The sequence below is a fragment of the Raphanus sativus genome, chromosome 6 (genome assembly GCF_000801105.2).
Source record: "Raphanus sativus cultivar WK10039 chromosome 6, ASM80110v3, whole genome shotgun sequence".
In the NCBI taxonomy this organism is placed as follows: Eukaryota; Viridiplantae; Streptophyta; class Magnoliopsida; order Brassicales; family Brassicaceae; genus Raphanus; species Raphanus sativus.
The window spans coordinates 47,865,824-47,888,664 of NC_079516.1; the positions used below are offsets into that span (position 1 = coordinate 47,865,824).

General features: G+C 38.6%; 6 protein-coding genes and 1 pseudogene across 6 annotated transcripts; 5 read left to right on the plus strand and 2 right to left on the minus strand.

Annotated features, from left to right (window-relative positions):
• The first annotated feature begins 1,195 nt into the window (after window positions 1-1,195).
• Window positions 1,196-4,961, plus strand: LOC108849691 (endoglucanase 11). The gene is made up of 4 exons (XM_018623280.2): window positions 1,196-1,589; window positions 1,964-2,377; window positions 2,490-2,744; window positions 4,229-4,961. The coding sequence occupies exons 1-4, from the start codon at window positions 1,350-1,352 to the stop codon at window positions 4,895-4,897; spliced, it is 1,578 nt and encodes a 525-aa protein (XP_018478782.1). The 5' UTR covers window positions 1,196-1,349; the 3' UTR covers window positions 4,898-4,961.
• Window positions 4,962-5,464: 503 nt separating this feature from the next.
• On the plus strand, window positions 5,465-8,107 carry LOC108812945 (uncharacterized). Its single transcript, XM_018585351.2, has 7 exons — window positions 5,465-5,995; window positions 6,096-6,150; window positions 6,245-6,511; window positions 6,590-6,859; window positions 7,028-7,269; window positions 7,351-7,411; window positions 7,649-8,107. Exons 1-7 carry the CDS (start codon window positions 5,532-5,534, stop codon window positions 7,964-7,966), a joined length of 1,677 nt encoding a protein of 558 aa, XP_018440853.2. The 5' UTR covers window positions 5,465-5,531; the 3' UTR covers window positions 7,967-8,107.
• Window positions 8,036-12,200, minus strand: LOC108849741 (receptor like protein 23-like; annotated as a pseudogene).
• Window positions 8,580-9,597, plus strand: LOC108808719 (uncharacterized). Its single transcript, XM_056987420.1, has 2 exons — window positions 8,580-9,080; window positions 9,280-9,597. Exons 1-2 carry the CDS (start codon window positions 8,580-8,582, stop codon window positions 9,595-9,597), a joined length of 819 nt encoding a protein of 272 aa, XP_056843400.1.
• A 1,418-nt stretch (window positions 12,201-13,618) lies between the features above and the next one.
• LOC108812946 (uncharacterized) lies at window positions 13,619-15,756 on the plus strand. The gene is made up of 6 exons (XM_056989066.1): window positions 13,619-14,256; window positions 14,441-14,477; window positions 14,590-14,667; window positions 14,834-15,045; window positions 15,122-15,281; window positions 15,379-15,756. The coding sequence occupies exons 1-6, from the start codon at window positions 13,784-13,786 to the stop codon at window positions 15,706-15,708; spliced, it is 1,290 nt and encodes a 429-aa protein (XP_056845046.1). The 5' UTR covers window positions 13,619-13,783; the 3' UTR covers window positions 15,709-15,756.
• Window positions 15,757-15,834: 78 nt separating this feature from the next.
• LOC108812948 (ATP synthase subunit gamma, mitochondrial) lies at window positions 15,835-18,051 on the minus strand. Its single transcript, XM_056989067.1, has 7 exons — window positions 17,859-18,051; window positions 17,461-17,504; window positions 17,207-17,359; window positions 16,961-17,074; window positions 16,750-16,877; window positions 16,519-16,641; window positions 15,835-16,410 (listed from the first exon to the last, which is right to left on the minus strand). Exons 1-7 carry the CDS (start codon window positions 17,957-17,959, stop codon window positions 16,093-16,095), a joined length of 981 nt encoding a protein of 326 aa, XP_056845047.1. The 5' UTR covers window positions 17,960-18,051; the 3' UTR covers window positions 15,835-16,092.
• Window positions 18,052-18,766: 715 nt separating this feature from the next.
• LOC108847555 (receptor like protein 26-like) lies at window positions 18,767-21,305 on the plus strand. The gene has a single exon (XM_018620821.2). It carries the CDS (start codon window positions 18,833-18,835, stop codon window positions 21,233-21,235), a length of 2,403 nt encoding a protein of 800 aa, XP_018476323.2. The 5' UTR covers window positions 18,767-18,832; the 3' UTR covers window positions 21,236-21,305.
• The last annotated feature ends 1,536 nt before the right edge of the window (window positions 21,306-22,841 follow it).

A 22,841-nucleotide genomic window follows, 5' to 3' on the forward strand; every position in this document is an offset into this window, starting at 1 on the left:
TAAAATTAATTTTGATGGTGTTTGAATTATACATTTTGAACTCGAACTTTTTATAAAAAAAATTCAAACTTTTTGAAAAAATATATTTTAAAATCCGAAAAATGATTTAAAAAAAATGTTTAAAATTTTAAATATTTGTAAGTCGTAAATGTTACCACTCCTTTGAGATTTCACGCCTTAAATCTAAATTCTAATTATAAATTAATCAATCATAAGAATATAAATATCTATTTATTTTTTAGTGAAACATTTTAGTCATTTTGACCCTTATAAACTATATTCATGATAAAAAAATTAGATTCATCCTAGAGTCTCTTCAATCAGTCATGAAAATTATAACTAGTTGTACAATATCCAACAAATGTAAAAAAATCCATAAGTGTAAGAAAATCACTTATTTTTTAAAACAAAACTACATCTTGATCCGCACAACCGTGCGGATTATTTTACACATAATTATTTGTTTTACATGATTACTTATATAATTTAAATATTTACCATATTACTAATTATTTAATATAAAAATAAAATGAATTTGAAGTATATTTGTAAATTTTCAATAACATATGTATGTTTGTAAGTATATGCGTTACAAAGATCAAAAAAAGACTAAAAAAACATGCACTACAAACCTATGTTAAAAAAGGATATGATGTACATATATCAAATGTACACAATGTTCGGTTAGACGTTATGATCTTTTTTTAAAAGGTTCGGTTAGATTTTTCTTTAGGATATTGTTAGGATTTAGTTATAAAAATATAAAAAAAATAATTCAAACAATTTTTAGTGAATGTCCATTCTTTTAAAAATCATTTATGAATTGAAGTTATGACTTCTGTTTTAATATATAAGATACTTCGAGAAATAGTTCGTTAGGAAATATGAGTATTTACTTCTGAAAAATTATTTAACTGTCTTAGGAATGTCTATGTTTTTGAATTTCAAAAACTACCACAAAATAGTACTCCTATGTTACATATGCACTTTTTGTTGGTAAAAGTGTTTATATGCACTAATAATTCGTCGAGATTTGCACAAGGAAAGCAATAACTAGCTGCATAAATTACGCACATAAAGCCCATTACCACTATGTTGAAAAAGCAAAAATCTCATCTCATTTATGTTGAAATTTTTCATATTTAACAAATAAAAAGTTACCATAAAACAAAAAAAAAAAGAAACAAAAGTCACGCCATCTCTCTCCTCCACAACTCCACACAGCTTTCAAATACCCCCTGCGACGAGCAGAGATATAGAGAGAGACTAGTGAGAGAGTCCATCGCATTCTCTCTCTCTCTCCTTTCGTTCCCAAACAGAGACTTCTAGAGAGAGAGATCACCGCAAAAATGACTGTAAGGGAGATTCACCGACACAGACGATGGCATTTTCTTGTTCTGATCACTATCTCCTTCGCCTCGTCGTTGCTCGGTGTTTCGTCGGAGACAGAGGTCGGAACATTCGACTACAGTGAAGCATTGTCTAAAAGCTTACTCTACTTCGAAGCTCAGAGATCAGGTCGACTTCCGTACAACCAGCGCGTGACGTGGCGTGATCACTCTGGTCTCACCGACGGTCTTGAGCAAGGGGTTAGTTTCTGTTACAAACTCAACTCATTACTTTTCATTAAATGTTGTCTTTTCTTTTAAAATTCAAACTTAATTTACTTTACTATCATTAGTTTTATAAAGAGACCTGAGAAGAAAAACCTATTGTAAGTTAATACTTAAATATATCAAAAGCCAATTAATATTGAGATTTATTGTTCATTTTACTTAGTGACGTGATGTTTAAATTTATAACTGTGGTTCTATCTATAATTACTATCTAATTAAAAAATATATTACTTCTTAAGAATAAGTATTGAAATATTGTTGATTTTAAAAATTTATAGCGAACTAGTAACTGATGTGATTAGTTTCCAAATTTTAATTTAATATAAAATTTAATCTTGGTAATAAAGGTTGATTTAGTGGGAGGATATCATGACGCCGGAGACCATGTTAAATTTGGACTTCCGATGGCTTTCACGGTAACGATGCTGTCGTGGAGTGTAATAGAATACGGTGACTCACTCGCTTCCACCGGCGAGCTGTCTCACGCGCTAGAAGCCATCAAATGGGGAACCGATTACTTCATTAAGGCACACACAAGCCCAAATGTTCTATGGGCCGAAGTAGGCGACGGTGACACTGATCACTACTGTTGGCAGAGACCGGAGGACATGACCACTTCACGGCGAGCTTTCAAGATCGACGAGAATAATCCTGGATCAGATCTGGCTGGAGAAACAGCCGCGGCTATGGCGGCAGCTTCGATCGTTTTCCGCACAACCAATCCACATTACTCTCACCTTCTCTTGCACCATGCCCAACAAGTACATACACATTTTTAATTTTGTTTAATTTTTTTAAAAATGTTACAGTTGCAACCGACATTTTTAATTATTTTGGGGTTAGAGGTTTGATGTAGTTATGGTTTTGGTGTAGTTGTTTGAGTTTGGAGACAAGTACAGAGGCAAATACGATGAGAGTCTACGTGTTGTGAAAAGTTATTATGCCTCGGTTAGTGGTTACATGGACGAGCTTTTATGGGGTGCCACATGGCTTTATCGAGCCACCGACAATGATCACTATATGAGTTATGTGGTTGACATGGCGCACCAACTCGGTGGCCTTTCTTGGGCCATGTCTGAGTTCAGCTGGGACGTCAAGTTCGCTGGGGTTCAGCTCCTTGCTTCCATGGTTAGTATTCTATTATTACCCATTGATTTATTATTATGTTTTAATCGATAAATAGCATTACGAACTAGCAATATTTCATAACCAAGTTCAAGAGTTTGAACTTCTATTAGATGAGTATTTGTAGGACTGGTGTTTTATTGCATCATTTAAACAAATAAACGGTCCAATTTAAAAGTTAAATTAGAATCCTATTATTGCGTTAAGTGAAGGGATTAGTATCGAGCTTTTAACTTCCCCACGTTTATTAGGTTAACACAAAGCAAGGTATCCCCACCACAACTGTTCACATACTTTCTCTTTGTCTGCAACGCAATGAATATTTTTAAAATAAAATATGAACAATTCCTTTTAATAAAAGTTAGTTATAGGCAGAAACAGAACTAAAAGTCACGTGCGTCTGTTCCTCTAACTGGGTACGTGTCCTTAAATGGTTCTGTTATGCGGCACGTGATTCCAAAACCTACTTGCTAAGGTGCCGACTGGTTTTCCCGCTACCACCCGCAAACGCAGCTTTTGCGGTTTATAGCGGTTGTTGGCGTTTCGAAACAATCACAGAAAACGCTACAAACCGCTTCAAACCGCTCCGAACCTCTTAAAATCAAAAGTTTGTTTCAGCTAGCGTTTGCGGTTGCGGGCGGTTGCGGGAGGGTAAATTTTTTTTCTTTAAAAACAGAATAAATAAAAATAATACTAAAAATATCTAATAAAAATTTTCAATTGAAATAATAGAAATTGTAAAATGTATTCATATTATATTTCAATTTATATTATAAAATTTAAAACTAAAAGATTTTCTATAAATTTTTAAAATTGAATAATATGATTTTATAAATATAAATTTTATATTTATCATATTATTATGGTTTTTAATATTTTTATAATTACATAAAATGTAAATATTGTTAAATTATTATTTAACAGATGTTGCGTTTTGTAGTTTACCAGTCATAAGAGTCCCGCAAACGCAACAATTTCTAATAGCTATACCAGTCGTACAAATCTCTAAAAAACGCTTAAAATCGCAACCACCTGCACCGGCAAACTCCCGCAACCGCAACCACAACCGCTGCGGTTACAGGAGTCAGGCCCTAAAGCATATGCGTAAATAGTCAACAATGTTTACTCGAGTTTTGTGCTATTGCACAAGTAATAATTTGCGGATAATTGGGAAAACCCTTGTGTTTTTATTGCACCCAAAATATGGTAAGATTTTTTTTTTGATATAAACATATGATTGATTTATAGACTTCAGAGATATTTTAGCATGTTTTTTATATTTTTAACTAAAGTAAAATTCCCTAATTTTGGTATAGTGTCTTCATCATATATTCATATATTAAAATGTAGACCATCTTTGCAGTTCTCTGGCAAAATATTCGTTTCTCTTTTATTTATCAAAATTACATGAATAATTGGAGTGTTCATTCATGTTATATTCTCTTAATTAACATTTTGCTTAATGGTTTTGTTCCTTTATTTTCCAGTTGATAAAAGAAGACAAACACAAGCAACATTCAAAAGTCCTACAACAATACAAATCAAAAGCCGATCATTACCTATGCTCAATTCTCAACAAGAACATCAACGGCACAAATGTCCAACGAACTCCGGCCGGTTTACTCTACGTCCGGCAATGGAACAACATGCAATACGTTTCCACCGCATCTTTCCTCCTAACAGTATACTCCGACCACCTCCGTAAATCAAACTCCGATCTCGAGTGTAACCAAGGAACCGTTACTCCTGACGAGATGCTCGTGTTTGCCAAATCCCAAATAGACTACATTTTAGGATCAAACCCGATGAAAACAAGTTATCTAGTCGGATTCGGTCCAAAATATCCGACTAAGGTCCATCATAGAGGTGCATCGATAGCTTCTTATAAAGATTACAAAGGGTTCATTGGATGCACTCAGGGATATGATTATTGGTACGGACGGTCCGAGCCTAATCCCAGTGTTTTAGTCGGGGCTTTGGTCGGAGGACCGGATGACCGAGATGATTTTTTTGACCGGAGGGATAATTACGTTCAAACCGAGGCTTGTACGTACAATACTGCCCCTTTGGTCGGTGTGTTTGCGAGACTTATAGAGATTGAGGAGCAGAAACTTGAAGAAGAAGATGTTCGTCTGGTTGCAACCTATAGGAAATAGAGTTTATAAAAAGAAAAGAAAGTGTGGTTTTATTTGCACCCATATATATTTATATTCTCGGAAATTTTCTTGTCAACAAGTTTTTATCGAGTGAAAGTGTGTATATATATAAATTATCAATTTAAACTTCTTTGTTTTTGTTGCTTAACTTTTTATAGCTTCTATACTACAAACACACCTCTTACTTAGTCCACAGGTTTAAACTAGGGACAATTGCTTAAGTGCCGTATTGCAATAAAATCATTTGTGAAAATGATTCCCCTGTGACTTGCATTATCATCAACAAGAAGATACACATGTTTCTTGTTCAAGTTTCAACGACCCATCTTGCTTTTTACAAGATCTAGAAGTCGATACGCTGAATCAACAACGATTTGTATTTTATTTTAAGTTGCGTAAATGTATATGAATGTTGTATTGTGTGAAACTTTTTTGGGTTAAAAAAAGTCATAAAATTAAGTTCCCTCAATCACTCGTAGGACTACCATTAAAATGACACACACTAATGACTAATCTTAGTTGTCCGACGTCGTTTTCTTATACGACGTCGTTTGGACTGCACTATAAAACAAACTTGTTAACAGCAAGAAAAATCCTTCGTTCTCTTTTAAAGAAAAAAAAAAACCCCGCCCAAATGTACAACGAACACCTTTCGCCGCCGACGATGACCGATCATGCGAGACGGATCTGCGACGAACTCAAAGTCTGCAGAGAAGAAGCGATCTTGTACCTCGAAGGATTCGATTGGGACTTGGACGCAGCGATGGAGGCTTGCCGCAGCAAAAACTTGAACTTCCCCTCTCTCGCGGTTGAATCTCCCCCAGAGAAAGAGGAATCATCTCCGTATTCGCAGTCGAGAGACGAACTCATCGCGCAATTCGTCAGTTTCGCCGTCGGATCGGATACACAAGATGCGACCTCTTACCTCGAGCGCAGCGATTGGGATCTGCAGCGGGCCGTTTCGCGATTCCGCGACGAGCGACGTCGTCCGACGGCTTCTCAGAGGAAGGTGAATCGGAAGCTTGGGCGGTTGAATATGCAGCGGTACTTACAGGATGAAACATCTGTGGCGGTGGGGACGTTAAAGGAGCTGATGCGGTAATTTCTTGATTTTTAGGGTTTTACTGTTCTATTGATTTGTGTTTTAACTGTTTGTTTTCTTGATCACGATTGCTGTGTCTCTTTCATAACTCTGCAGTGGAGAAAAAGTCCCTAAAGCTATACCTCCATTGGTGTCCTCATCTCACCTGAAGGTATCCCTAAAGCTTTTGCTGTTCTATTGATTTGTTTTTGTTATAGTTTTTACATTGTGTGTTGATGCATCATCATATACTTTGTCCATTTTAGGTTCAAGAAAGTACAAGTCTTGTTCAAGATGGGGAGGAAAAACTTTCGCCTGTCAAGGAATCTGCATCTGCTGAGGCGCTGCCGTCAAGTATGATGAGTTCGAGTCAGCCTGAAGAGAAACTGTCTCAGTGGGAAGAGGAAGGTATCAAATCATTCTTCAAAGTGGCTATTGGAGCGTCTCGAGAAGCTGCTATCGCTTGCCTCAGTCACAGCAAGTGGAATCAAGACGACGCCATCAGTTACTTCTTTGGAGATCACGCAGAAACTGTATGTGTAACCTTCTGACTTGCTGTTTTCCTCTTTTGAGTTGCTCTTCTCTTTTGACTTCCATTTTGTCCATTTCAGAGTCAAGAAAGTACAAGTCCCGTTAAGGAATCTGCTGAGGCGCTGCTGTCGTCAAGTATGAGTTCGATTCAGCTGACGAATTCGCCTGATGAAGAGCAACTGCTGAAAGAGGAGATTGTCAAATCATTCCGCGATGTGGTTATTGTAGCGTCTCGTAAAGCAGCAGAAGCTTGCCTCAGTCACTGCAACTGGAATCAAGAAGACGCCGTCAGTTATTTCTTTGCAGATTACACAGCAGCTAATCCTGAAATTGCGTGGTCTCAGGCAGATGTATGTTACCTTCTGTTCCTTTGCATTTTTTACTATTGTCCTGCTTGTTTTATCGAGTTAAAATTATATTATGTCTTGACGATCTTTCATAAGTCAACAACCAATTATCTATGGAAGGTCCTTTTAAGTTGATGTTGATGCGTACACTGCTTGCATTTCTACATCCAGATTCAGGAAAGTTCAAGGCCTATACAGTTTAGAGAAGCTCCACGTACGAGTTCGAATCAGCTGCAGAGTTCGCGGGAGCCACTGTCACAATCGAACGATGAACTCATCGATATCTTCGTCCAGGCGGCTGGTGGAGTAGTTACTCGAGACGTTGCAACCTCTTACCTTACACTCAACAATTGGAATGTAGAGAAAGCCTTCTCCTGTCTGTTGGAAGAAGACGGAACCGGGAGCTCTTCTAGGTAAACCACTAAATGTTGGTTTCTAGAGTATGCTTATTATTAGTATAAATCGCTAAAACTTAAATATCTAAACTTGTGCAGTTCGAGTAATGCTGACTCGACCGAGACAGGGAACGCCACCATAGCATCGTCTCAAGCGGATGTATGTAACCTTCTGTCCCTCTGCATGATAATAGCTTTCAAGCTCAAAGCAGAATTTGCCCTTGTGGATCCTAGTTACACACTGTGTTTATATTCTTTATCTCTTGATGGTCTTTTCTTTGGATTAACCTTCTCTGTTTTCTAAGGATAGCTTAAAAATAAGAACTCAGTATTGTTTTGCGTTTCTCCCTTTTTGCCTTCTGAGTATTGTGTTTTTGTCTTCTGGTTATATGAGCAGGAAAATGTAAAGGATAGGGATGTTGAAGGAGATTTAGGCACGGGGTTATCCCCTGTTCCTGTTACTACTACTCTAGTAGAACTAGAAATAATTTTGGACGATGGTGGATCTGGGTCAGAGGTGTGGATTCTTGTTAGATCAGATCAAACCGTCAGAGACGTCCGCAACAAGATTGGTGTGTTTAGACCGGAAGACGAGAGAGACTACTACTTAAAGTCTAATACGGGAGTAGAGTACAGGGATTTGGATACAACAGTGCACAGCATTACTTCTGGTTCTTGTGGCTCTACAACTCTCCACCAGATGTACTCCTCTTAGATTTTGGTTTTGGTACAGTTTCCATTGATTGATAAAAAACACGTAGAGCTACAGAGAGATGTATATGACTTTAGAAAGGATTCTTGCCTTGTATAGAACAGAGCAACTTTATACTTGTTTTTTGAGATAGGAACTTGATAAGGAGAGAGGTCTTACAATAGCTTTGATACTGTACAGTTACTAGTTGCTACGATTGATGAAACATAGAGAAAACTGAAACAACCGTTGGTTTAATTCTCCATTTCGTTTGCGAAGCTACTTTTGCTGTATTCACTTCGGTCCACACCATATCATTGTCATCAACCCAAATCAGTGACAAGTTTTTAGAACAGAGATGTATTGACATCCCTTTTGCTGTTTCTGGTTCGTACTAAACCATAAAATGGCTCGACAAAGATTCATATCCAAACCGATAGCTTGACGCTTTCTTTCTTTTTTTTCCAACGGTTTTAATTTTCCTTTTAGTTTTATTTTTTGGTTTTAGTTAATATAGAGATAATCCTTATCGTTAGTTGATAAGCTTAGGTCGTTAGTCTTTATATACGAATCTTAACATCTCGTTGTAAATACACCTTTTATTGAATATTATCAAGAGCTTTTACAAATTCATTCAATGGCTCCAAGGCGAACAAACCAAGCTGCAACGGATCAACCAATGAACGAGTGGGAGGAGTTGAGGAGAACTCTGCTAGCGATGCAAGAAAACATTCAAGTTACAATCCACAACTCGATGCGGGAGCTAGCCGAATCAGTGTATCTCCAGCAACGTCGCAGGAGACAACCTTTCGAGGAGGATGGATCGACCGAAGCGGATGGTAACACGTCCCCAGAAGAAGTACAACATCGGGGTAGTAATAGGTTTGATCGTACTATGTTCGCTAGACTACAAAACTTGCGCCAAGGATCTCGATCCGTAGATGAATATGCGGAGGAGTTTTCTCTGCTCCTTACTCAGGAGATCTTAGACAGTGAGGTGCAATTGGTGTCGCTGTTCATAGGAGGTTTACGACCACAACTGCGGAATGCAATGTCACAGTTTTACCCTTTGACAGTTGCGGAGGCTCATCGTCGTGCGGTTGCGGTTGTTCCAGAAGATGCATCGTCTCAAGTGGATGTATGTAACCCTTCTGTTCCTCTCTGCTTTCTTAATATGGTATTTTGCTTGTTTTCTAATATTGTGCATGCTAAAATCTTATCAAAACAGAATCTTTCTCAGTGGAGCTTAGTTATATACATTGTTAATGTTGTTTTGCGTTTCTCCCTTTTTGGCTTCTGAGTATTGTGTTTTGTATTCTCGTTAATTATATGAACAGGAAAATGTAAAGGATAAGGATGTTGAAGAAGATTTAGGCACGGAGTTATCCCCTGTTCCAATTACTACTACTCTAGTAGGACTAGAAATCATTTTGGACGATTGTGGATCTGGGACACATGTATGGATTCTTGTTAGATTAGACCATACCGTCAGAGACATCCGCAACAAGATTGCTGTGTTTAGACCAGAAGACAAGAGAGACTACTACTTAAAGTCTGATACTGGAGTAGAGTACAGAGATTTGGATACAACTGTGCACAGAATTACTTCTGATTCTCGTGGCTCTACAATTCTCTATCAGTTATTCTCCTCTTAGCTTTTGGTTTGGTAATGTTTCCATTGATTGATTGAAACACGGAGAGAACTGAAACAACTGTTGTGTCTCCTCTGTTTCTTCATTGTACTTTACAAAAACAGACCTCTCTTATATTATATGCCATCGTTTTCATTCGGTTTATCCCGTCCAGAGGTTGTGGAAAAAACATACGAACTACAGAAACTTAATTGCAAAGGACAGAATAAAATAAGATGATCTATTACTAGACCATAAATGGCTCTCGACAAAGATTCCAATATCAAGTTAGTAAACCAAAACAATACAGACGGCTTAACTTGACGAGAGCAACTTTGGCTTGTATGAAGCAATCACTTGACCTAATACAAATCCAAAAACCACTCCAGGGGCATATCCTATAGCCACAGCTTTCCACTTCAACACCTCTCCTTCTTCTTTGTCTTCTTGATCAACATCTTGTACTGGCGGCACACCAGTGCGGACGCAACTTTCTTCGAGAGGAAAACCACAAAGACCTGCATTCCCTTCGAAGGAGGATTTAGACTGTCCAGTGATTTGTGTTCCTTGTGGTATTTCACCAGTGAGTTGATTATGAGACACATTTAAGAACGCCAAAAACGTGAGGGCCTTGAGTTCACTTGTTTCTTGAAAGGTCTAGTGACGCGAGCTGCGTAAGATTTCCCAAAGACAGAAAGAGATGGCCTGTAAATGCGTTGTTCGATAAGTTGAGAGCGATCAATGCCTTCAAGACACCAATAGATTCAGGAATCTCTCCTTCAAGTTTGTTCCCTGAAAAATCAATGGTGGCATAGGAACTAAGGACCTTTGCTTGCTCCATAACTAGTCCTTTGTATCTCAAGTCTATAACATCTTGGTAAGTATAGTAGCCATTTATGGAAACTGAAGTATCCTCTCTGTATCCCATATATATACTCCCATCTTCATTCATTTGAAGTGATGATGCTTTCCAGTTCACAAAGTAGTTTGCTGGCAAGCTTCCGGTGAAGTTGTTGTCTGATATTTCAAATATGTGCAGCTGAGGAAATGCGAGAGGACCATCATCAGGAGGAGAGAGCTGACCATAGAATTTGTTTGAACGGAGGACAAGGACTTGCAAGTTTGGTAAAGCCTTGAGCCAGAAAGGAAACGTGTCTTCGATTTTGTTGTTCTCAACGTTTAGAAACTTTAGAGATGAGCAGTTTAGAAGAGACCTTGGAAGCTTTCCACTTAGTTGATTGTAGCCAACATCAAGTGTCCGAAGAGTGGAACCGGCATAGAACATGTCTGGGAGACTTCCTTCTAAATTGTTCTTCCGGAGAACCAACAACGTCAAGTTACTCAAACATCTAGGAACCGGACCAGTGAAACTGTTGCCGGATAGATCAAGAACCATGAGTGAGCTGCGGTTGCACAGTGAGTGAGGTATGTTCCCTTTAAAACCATTTCCCCAAGCAGACAAGGATACAATAGAGAGTGGCAGATCAGGAAGTGCTCCTTGGAAACTGTTTGAAGCCAATATTAATATCCTCACAGATGAATTTACCAAAACTTCCTCTGAGCCTTCAAAACCATTGAAAGAATTGTTTGAAAAGTCCACTGAACTCAGGCGAGGAAGTTCCCAAAACCATGCAGGGACTTTCCCCTTGATTCCATTGTTGGACATGTCTATATGCTGCAAGTCTTGAATGGTCTTTAAGATGTTTGGGAACTCAGTGATGTTGCAGTGTGACAAAATCAAGAATCCTATGCTCAGTGGGATTCTTGCATCTGAAGTTAAACTGGCTGGTGGTATGCTGTTACCGGATAGGTCAAGGGAGAACAAAGACTTGAGAGAGGATAAGATGGTTAAGTCAACTGGGTAGCTTGTGTTCAGAGAAGAAATGTCGAGACGAGTGAGGTTGGTGAGTTTTGAGATAGGCTCTAGTATTTTTCTTTCAAAATGGTTGTCTCCGAGGAAAAGAACCTGGAGCCTAGATGAAGTAGATGAGTTAATTAGGAACTTCGAAAGATCCTGCGAGATTGTTTCCACGCAGATCAAGATATTCCAAGGAAGGCATAGTGAGGAGAGAAGAAGGAATGGTTCCAGTGAAATGATTATAAGCAAGTTCTACATCGTAGAGGTTGGTTAGGTTTTGTACAAGTGGTAAACTACCAGTGAGCTCGTTACTGTCAAGGAACAAACGTGTTAACCAAGTAAGGTTACTAATTGTGGGAGGAACTAGACCGAAGAAGCCATTATTGGAAAGAGACAACACCTCTAGTTTTTTGAGATTTCCAAACTGGGAAGGGATAGGAGAAATGAAGTTGTTGAAAGCAAGGTTAAGTGTAATGAGCTGGTGCAACTCAAAGAGGCTACTGTTGGAATTCAAAGTTCCTGAGAAGTGATTGTTAGAAAGATCTAAAAAGGAGAGCTTACTTAGAGTCCGCAAAAATGGGAAACTACCAGTGAGCTGATTATGGGAAAGGCCTAAATAGGAAAGCATGGTTAGGTTACTAAATGAGGAAGGGACTTCACCTATGAAACCATTAGAGGGAAGAGATAAAACCTCTAATTTGTTGAGATTGCCAAACTGGGAAAGGAGTTGAGAGGAGCTGAATTTGTTACCAGAGAGATCGAGGTAATGCAGTTGATGTAGCCTAAAGAGGCTACTGTTAGGCTTCAGAGTTCCACTGAGACAGGACGTGAGCTGTAGCTTGGTGACCGCACCAGTGGAGTTATCGCACCAGACTCCATTAGAGTTGTCACTGTGGTCGCAACCACGAGTATCAAACTCGTTCTTGAACAGCGTAAAGGCTTGACTCTGGCGAGGACTACAAGCAACAAGACCAGGGACAAGATCATCTATGCGCAAGAAGGATAAAAATGTGGTTGGCATACGTTTAATGCTATGTTAAGTTGGGGCCACTCCAATAATGGATAAAAATGTGGTTGGCATTTTAGTTCTTTTATGTTGGGGCCACTCCAATAATGGAAAGTTGACTTTTCAAACGTAATCACATTACTTTGACAAGTTCAAATTAAGGACGGTTGCTTTGACTTTTGCTCTGTTTATAGATTGTCCGGTTTCAAAAGTTAGTGACGGGACAAAGTGATGACGTTATGGTGTAGTTAATTTATTGGCAAGCTGAAAAATATGCTCAAGTGTCCAAGCTCAAAGGAACAAGTGGCATGGACTTCTGTTGCGTTTGTGGATTGTTCAATTTCAAAGTTATTGACGGAACAACGTGTGATCACGTAACGTTATCGCCAATTAAAAATGATTAACACGGTGTATATGAATAATGTTTGAAGCAAATAATATGAAGGAATCCAAACACAATGTGAATGCAATTATTAGTAACCCTGCTGGATATTACATAAATGTTTAACGTAAAAAGATTGGATCAGCAAGAAGGGATCAATGGAATGCATGTCATGAGATGATCAGCAAGACTACATGAACATAGCATGCATGAGATGACCTACATAAAACATTGCGCCTTTGGTCTGTGTGTTTGCAAGAAGACTCTTCGAGGAGCAAAAACTAGAAGAAGATTGTTTTTTTTTTGCACCCATCTGGATATTTTCATACCCCTATATCCAGAGTTCTGTTTGGGGTTTTGATTCCATAAATAAATTAGAAATATTTTATAGTAATTTATCTTTCTACACTGAAATAAAATGTGTTTACATATTTTGTGAAACAATATTTTAGTATAACTTTTTTTTCAAAAGGTATGTTTTATTATTTAAATAAAACTGTAACATACAAATATAGTCTTTAATTTGACCCCAAAAAAACAAATATAGTCTTTTTTTTTGAACAACTGAAAAAACAAATATAGTCTTTAATATTATAATACTTATTTTAGTTCCATCACAAAAAAATATTTTGAAACTTTAAAATAAATAACAATAGATTACATAGAAGTGACTGTAATGATATATTAATTAATAGTGCTGCTTTAAGTTCAGGAACAATCTGTTTCTCTATCACATTGCTTTAAATCGGTTATATATTCGTTGGAAGTTATAACAGTTTCTTCTTCGCGCCTGATTTTTCTACTTACCATTTTACCCCTCGCGTTTTGTGGATGCAATTACGTGGTTCGACGTCGTTTTAAAACTGCCACTATAAAAAAAACGACCCTGTTTCAGCAAGATAATTGTAATCCCGCCTCTTCTTGGCAAAATCTGGGTGACGAAGAGTCGAAGAAGAAGAAGACGATGGCTGATCCGTTGAAAGAAATGTGCGACAAACTAGGGGTCTGCACAGAAGAAGCGCTATTCTACCTCGAAGGTTTCCGATGGGATCTTAACGCAGCGACGGAGGCTTGCCGCAGCAAAACATTACCCTCGCCGTCGTCCCTCACGGCTCAACCTCCGTCGTCCGTGAACGAGAGAACCGTGGAGGAGGAGCAGAGCAGAGAAGAGAAGATCGAGAATTTCTTAGAAGTCGCTATTGGATCGTCTGTGGCGGACGCAGTAAAGTACCTCAGCGCCTACAATTGGAGCATATTGCACGCCGCGGCCTCTTTCTGTAACCACCACTACGATCAACCTGAGAAGAAGTCGAAGCCGATGATGCCGTCATCTCACGAAGGATCGGATTTGGTGCAGGACGTTCTTAGTAACGTGCCGCAGTTTCGTAGTGATCATACCTCGACGAGTGTCAGAATCGGGAGCCCTCCTTCTTCTAGGTCAATCATTTCTTGATTTACGGTTTAGCGTATCTTTCTGTTCTTGGTTTAGGGGGTTTAACGTGTCTTTGTGTGTTCTTGATCTAGAGTTAAGCTTATCTTTGTCTTCTAGGGTGTCTATCTTTATATTTAGTGTTCTTGATTCATGGTTTAACGTATCTTTATGTGTTCTTGGTGGTTACAGTAAGTCTGGTTCCGGAATTGCGACGGCTGAAGTGGTTGTATGTAACCTTGTCTTTTCTCTCCATTACTTACTACAAATGGTGTGCTTGCTGCTTTTTGTCTTCTGATAGTGTTTTTTTTTTTTTTGTTCTCGTCTTTCTATATGAACAGAAAAATTTTAGTGGTAAGGCTGTTGAACAAGATTCAAGCACAGAGTCACCTCCTCTAGTGGCGTCATCTCAAGTGGAGGTCGTAAACTTACTGTCTTTGCTGTTTTAATTTTTTTTTTTGGATTTTGTGTTTACTAAACATAACTTTAGCAAACAACCTATTGCCTCTTGCTGCTCTATCTTTGAGTTGCCCTTCTCTGAGAGAATGGAACTCAGTGTTGATGCCTACACTGCTTGCATTTCAGGAAAGTTCGCATCTGAATTCGCTGGAGCAAGATGTGCTCATTGATCTATTCGTCGAGGCGGCTGATGGAGAAATTACTAAAGACGTTGCAGAAATTTACCTTAAATTCAACAATTGGGAGATAGACAAAGCCTTCTCCTGTCTCATGGCAGAGCAAAACCCAACGCAGGTTCAGGCTCCACAAGAAGGTGGTGAAACCGGGAGCTCTTCTAGGTAAAAACCCACTTAAACGTTGGAATCTCTCTCCTTTTCTTTCAGGATCGCTAATATGGGTTTTGATGGAGAACAGTGATCCGCCTCTTCCATCAATGGGATTGCCTTCACAATCACAGTTTGAGTCTTCATATGTTTCAAGTGGCCCCACGGAGACACAAAGGTCACTTGAAGAGGCTGGTGGTGAAGGAGACGTCACAGTGGCTGTTCCTGGGATGACGTCGTCTCAAATACATGTATGTAACACCCTCCTCTTTCCTCTCATCTTTAGCTTTTACATCAGGTGTTTGCATTCTATTACGACGAGTGTTTTTGTTGTCTTGACTTCAAAAGGGCAAGGCTGCAGAGGAAGGTTCAAGCACGGAGACAGTCCCTGTTCCTTTTGCTAACCAAGACAGCACAACTGTGGAGACTCAAACAGCGCCGAGTACTATTGTGATGACTATCCACTTGTCACATAAGCCTGGGACATTGCTGGAGCTTCCTTTTAGATCAGATCAAACCGTAAGAGACATCCACAATGCTATTGACCAGCGATATCCAGATATAGACAGGGGCTACGTTTTGCGATCGATGGATGGAGAAGACTACATGGATTGGGATATAACTGTATACAGAGTTTCTACCGGTGATTCTACATTTCTCCTCCAGGTCTACCCCTAGCCTTACAGTTCCCAGTGACTTTGAAAAGGATTCTTGCTTTGTATAGAAGAAAAATAGATTTGAGATGGGAACTGATAAGAGGGAGAGTTCTTATGATAGCTTTGATTCTGTATAGTTTGAAGCAAAAATAAAAACATAGCAGCTTCTTACTTATGCTTTTTCCTCCTCTGTTTCTTCATTCTTGTTTGCAAAACTTGCTGGAAATTACAGGGAAATTTATTGTAAGAAACATCTTAGTCAAGTCGGGTTGGCCAAAACAAGAAGCCAGCAAAAGAAAATGATTTCAGTAGCCCTTAAGAGTTCAAAACACACTCTTCTCCTTTATGGTAGATATAGATATATCAAAAGCCAAGTTTAACGCAAAACAAGGATGATGTGCTTTGCTTATTTAGCAGCTTCAAGTGCAGAAGCTCCAGAGATAATCTCGATAAGCTCTGTTGTGATAGAAGCTTGACGAGTCCTGTTGTAAGTGAGGGTGAGACGGTCAAGCATCTCTCCTGCGTTTCTGCTTGAGCTGTCCATTGCTGACATCCTTGCTCCCATCTCACTACACGCATTCTCCAGCACCGCGTTGAACATCACACAAGAGAACTGGAACTCGGCCAGATTCTGCAGAATTTCTCCCTTTGTTTCACCACCTTCGATCTCGTATGAGTCAAGCTCACCGAGTTTTCCTCCAACTTCAGATTCCTTTTCAATGATCTTCCAATAGAGAAACACGAATAAAAATATAAGCTTGTAATTAAAGCAGAATGGGAGACACTAAGCACACAAATCGTAGTCCTGAGACATTTGAACATTGTGACATACCTCAGGGGACAACACAGTGGCCACAGTTGGTAGAAATGCGACAACGGAGTGGAACTTGTTGTAGACAATGCGCAAAGCATCAAATTCAACGTTTTTCAGGATGTCATCAGCTAGAACTGAGACCTGAAGCAGCAAGTAAAACATAAGGCAACAATACATAGATCGAAATAAGAACATATGGACTAGGGGAAAGTAAGTACGGCTCCTAGCTATTAAGAAATTATGACCAACCTGAGCATAATTGAGTGGATTCTTGTTCAGCTCTGTGACAGTAAGGGAGATGTCGTTCTTTGAGTCACGAAACATTATAGCTTTCGCTTTCTCTCCCACGATAACAAACTTCACGTCCTTTTCAGGACCTGCAATGAAACAAAAGTTAAAACAAGTATGGTAATTTAGGGAAACACACAGCCATGATGAAAACATTAATATCAAAACATACCAGCGTTCAATTTGTAGAGAGCCCTGCTGACTTTAACAACAGTGGAGTTAATTCCACCACAGAGACCCTTGTCAGAAGAGAGAGTGACCACCACACTCTTCTTCACGTCAATGCCTGGTTTTGCCATAGAAATCATAAATACATCCAAAAGAACAACACATAGATAGCAAAGAGCTAAAGAGATCGTTCGTCATCATCAACTAGCATGGTAGATTTAAAACACGAATCTTGATAGTGAGATCATACTGGGATTATCTCCAAGAAGAGCAGTAAATGGCTGCCAAAGACCACGAGAGTTCTCAGCTCTGCCTTGAACAGCTCTAAGCTTAGAAGCAGCAACCATCTTCATGGCCTTTGTGATCTTCTGGATGTTCTTTACACTCTTCATACGGTTACGCACTACAAAGAGTATACAATTAAAGCAATTCATGAATTATATATTAAGACTTTGAGAAACACATTCCTAAGTATTCCAAAAATTATCAGCTGAGACTACTTACCCACTTGAGTAGAGATAGATCGAACTCCAAAAGGTCCCTCCTCCCTACAAACCAAATCCAGGTTACAATCTCATCTTCCAATAGATTATTTAATCACAGTACCAAACGTAACAATACGAAACAGAGTATGAATCTAACAAAGATACACTACTATCACTAATTGAATTCATCTTGCAATCAGGAGAACGAGATTCAAAAGTATCAAGCTTTACTCAGCTTCTGAGTCTCTCGCAAGTCAAAGGAACCATTTCGATTTAAATCTCGTCAAAAATGTAAATTTCAATTAAAAAACAAAACCTTTCAAAGGGAGAAATGGTAACACCCTTAATGGATCATACATTCAAAATATGCAAACATCATTAAACACTAAATCAATCCAAGGGAGAAAGAGATCTCACCGGTCAGAAGAGAGAGGAGACGGGGTGGTGGCAGCGATTGGGCGAGCGGCGATTGAAGGGAGGAGACGCCTCCCTTCGCGACGGAATACAGCCATTGCCATTTGATCGGAGATTGATTGATGATACACGAAACCCTAGCTCACAGATCGGACTATCCTTCTTCTTCTTCTTCTTCTCGACTCGACAGAAATGAGACAAACTAATAAGGGCTTTATTTGTCCGAACAAACACACACACACTCGCCACGGCGTCGTTTTAGGATGTTGACTACCAAAAATTCTCCTGAATTCAATTTGGGCTTTATAGTAATCCATTTCCGGCCTGTTTTGAATAAGGCTTAAGATGTCTCATATGCCTTCCTTTCCTCAATTTGCCACGTTTGATTTTTCGACTCCATGACGACTCTTATCCATCCTCCGACAAATTTAATGCAAATTGGTTATGTAACGTAACAAACTCATTAATGTGATGAGATAAAATCTCACCAAACGATGAAATTATTGAAGCCCCACTTGTTTATTTCAAAGCCAAAAATACCAATACTACAAGACTAAAAAAAATTGTCATCAACATCATCATCAGATTAATTACCCAAATTGTAGCTGTGTAATCCAGTATTATAGCGTTATGCTAATATATACAGTATTGATTTATATTGTAGCTAAATCAGTGTGAACGTGCACTTCTAATTCTAACTGATTTAAATCCAACAAAAAAACAAAAGTCAACTGTTAGCTGAACAGATAGTTTGATGTCTAGACAGAATGAAAGAGAGATTACAAGTGAAATTAATTTCATATAGACCCATATTGCTCAATAATATTAAAGTTTATAATGAAAGTGATATTGGCGGCTTAAATCACATACTATATAGCAAACTTTTTAAACGTATCTTTTTAATACAAAATACAAATCATCAAAAAAAAAAAATACAAAAATCATCAACTTTTTATATCACAAGCAGTCAAACACCAATGTCGCAACCTTATCTCCATTTGCGTCTTCTCTCTGTACTCTTAGTACTCTACTGTATCCTCTTCGCTTCAAGCGTCTTAATGATCACTGCTCTTGTTTGTCGTCCGGACCAGATCCAAGCTCTCATGCAATTCAAGTCCGAGTTTGAATCCAGCGGTTGCAACCGCAGTGTCTATCTCAACGGTGTCCAGTGCCATAACACGACTGGTGCAGTCACGAAGCTCCAGCTCCCTAGTGGCTGCTTCACTGGAACTCTCAAACCCAACAGTAGCCTCTTTGGCTTCAAGCACCTTCGCTACCTAAATCTCTCTCACAACAACTTCACGTCTTCTTCACTTCCTTCTGAGTTCAGCAGTCTCATAAGATTAGAGGTTTTGTCTCTTTCCTCTAATAGCTTCATTGGTCAAGTCCCTTCCTCATTTAGTAACTTAATCCATCTCACCCATTTAAACCTTTCACACAATGAGCTCACTGGTAGTTTCCCACTTGTGACAAATCTCACCAAACTCTCGTTTTTAGACTTTTCTTACAATCAATTCTCAGGAACCATACCTTCTGATCTACTACTCACTGTGCCCTTCTTGTCTCATCTTGATTTAAAAAAGAATCGTTTCACTGGTACTTTTGAAGTTACAAACTCTTCATATAGGCTAGTGTATTTATCCCTAGGCCAAAACCAATTTGAAGGAAAAATCCTTAAGCCTATCTCAAATCTCATCAACCTCAACCATCTTGACGTTTCATCCCTAAACACAAGCTACCCAATAGACTTGAACATCTTCTCCCCTCTCAAATCTTTGTTGGTGCTTCACCTCTCTAGAAACAGGTTACTACCATCAAGTCTAAATTCTTCAGACATCCCATTGAGATTAGAAAGCTTAGTCATGCCACGGTGTGACATAACCGAGTTCCCAAACATCTTTAAAACCCTTCAAAAATTGCAGCATGTAGACATTTCCAGCAACAGAATCCAAGGAAAAATCCCCGAATGGCTCTGGAAACTTCCTCATCTCAGCCTAGTCAATCTCGTGAACAATTCTTTCACCGGTTTCGAAGGCTCTTCTTCACATGTTTTACTCAACTCGTCAGTGCAGTTACTAGATTTTGCATATAACTCCATGACAGGAGAGTTCCCTCTTCCACCACCTAACATCATCTACTTGTCGGCGTGGAACAATAGCTTCACAGGGAACATACCTCTCCAAGTTTGCAACCGTAGCTCTCTCGCCGTTCTTGATCTCTCCTACAACAAATTCACCGGTCCAATACCTCAGTGTTTGAGTAAGTTAAAGATACTAAACCTCAGGAAGAACAACTTGGAAGGAAGTATACCTGATGATTTCTACAACGGCGCTTTGACACAGACGCTTGACGTTGGCTACAATAGATTAACCGGGAAGCTTCCGAGATCGCTTTTAAATTGCTCCTTTCTGAGGTTTCTAAGCGTTGACAACAACAGAATCGAAGACACGTTTCCTTTCTGCCTCAAGGCTCTACCAAACTTGCAAGTCTTTACTCTTCGTTCAAACAGATTCTTTGGTCATCTCTCTCCTCCTGATCAAGGTCCTCTCTCGTTCCCCGAGCTGCGTATACTTGAATTATCAGATAATAAATTTACCGGAAGCTTGCCACCAAGTTTCTTTGTTAACTGGAAAGCATCATCACTCAAGATGGATGAAGATGGGCAAATTTATATGGGAGACTACAAGCATGCTTATTACGTCTATGAAGATACTTTGGATCTGCAATACAAAGGTCTATTCATGGAGCAAGGGAAGGTCCTTACTTCGTACAACACCATTGATTTCTCTGGAAACAAACTCCAAGGACATATTCCTGAATCCATTGGTCTTTTAAAGGCATTGATTGCGCTCAACTTATCAAACAACGCCTTCACAGGCCACATTCCTCTGTCTTTGGCAAATGTTACGGAGCTCGAGTCGCTAGACCTGTCAAGAAACCATTTGTCGGGGACTATTCCTAGGGAACTCGGGAGCCTCTCGTTTTTGGCGTACATAAGTGTGGCTCATAACCAGCTCAGAGGTGAAATACCACAAGGACCACAGTTTAGTGGGCAAGCTGAGTCATCATTTGAAGGGAATACAGGTCTATGTGGTCTTCCTCTCCGAGGAAGTTGCTTTGCGCCACCAAAACAACTACAGCCTGAGGGAGAAGATGAGGAAGAGGAAGGAGCGTTGAACTGGAAAGCAGTGGTGATAGGGTATGGGCCTGGATTGTTGTTTGGATTGTTATTAGCTCATGTTACTGCTTCGTACAAGCCAAAGTGGTATCTCAAGATATTTGGTCTGGATAAGGAAGTAAAACCAGTTAGAGTATTTATGTCTTTGGATTCAAGATGGGATAGTTATAATAATCATGTAGAACGTGATAGTGATACGTAACTATTGTATGTGGATATGTTTTTAAGTTATGTAAAAAAAAGGTCTTAGTGGAGATCTCTCTTTTGGCTGATGATTATAATGTCCCGAAGTGAACATAGGAGAGTCGGAGACTACAAGATTATACAGGTTTCCAGAATTCAATCTCCAACCATACTCTATCGAGGTCCTCATCCTCAACTCTCTCAGTGGTCTACCTTGATTGAACTGAAATGGAAACTCATTGGTAAAGAGAGAGAGAGAGAGAGAGAGAGAGAGAGAGAGAGAGAGAGAAGAGAGAGAGAGAGAGAGAGTTTCCCACCTAGAGATGTAATTTGGAAATTTCGAATTCGAGTTCTTGAGGTTATCTATGGAGTTTCTTTAGGGCTTCACAGTTCAGTTTCCTTTTGTCTAGACCCCCACTTTTTGCTCATACTGCCTATTTTTTTTTTTTGATAATAATTTCCAAAGTTTGTATATGCGTTCCTCTCTCCTCAGTTTGTCACGTCGTGTTTGACGATGTCTTCTCCAATTCACAAACAAATTAACGCGGGTTAGTTAGAGCATAAGCATCACATGATCTTAGCACAACTCTTAGGCGATGGGCCCAGGTGGGTCTCACATTTTAAAAAAAACTTTACCTCTCTCTTCTTACACAAGAGTCAACTCTTATCATATTCGCGGATCTCCCCTCTCTCTTCTTCATCGCTATTAGCTAAGTTTTTTTTAAATCAGATAAAAAAGAAAAAAAAATATTTAAGAGCCCTTTTTAAAGTCTTTGCGATGCGGATGCTCTTATAACTCATAACTAGATCATGATCCGCGCGCCTGCGCGGATTTATCTTTTGATTCACATATTTTATATACATGTTGTATAGAATGATCCGGAACTAAAAAAAATCGATCCGGACAAAAAAAATCAAATACATACTTAGATCCAAATGTTGAGAACTCGAAGAACTCATACCTGAAATGAACAGATTTATACCCGACCCAGTGAGCTAAATTTCAAACATAATATCTTTTGTTATATTTTTAATTCATTTTTTAGGTTGATGAAATTTACTATTTATTCGGAAGATTTTTGGCTAACTTAATGGTATATATTCGTAGGTTTTTTTTTCTGAACAGGAAAAAAAAAAGTTTTGGATCTTGATTAAATTTATCTTATATAACAAATTGCTGTTATAAATAATTTTTATATAAACTAATTTGTAACAGTAATATCATTTTGTTATAAATTAGTATATCATGGTTTATAAGTTCAAAGTATAGAGTTAGTCGTCTTCAGATTATTGCTAACTAGATATGAGCCCGTTGCGTTGCAACGGGTTTTGTTTAATGTTTTAATTTTATGAAAACCATAGAAATGAAAATATTTGTAGTGAAATTGTATGATTTTACATATATAATGTGAACAATATTTTTTGCCATTTTTAATAGGTTCCATTTTCAAAATTCGTTTTTTTTCAGTATCACTAATATTTTTATAATTTTAAAGTAATGACAGACTTTTATTGACACATTCACAATTTGATTTTTTTTAGAGTTTTGATAAAGTTACTAAATCTCTAAATCAAAAGTCATAAAACCACAAAAAGTAATTAAAGCTTGGTTCTTCAAAGTTATT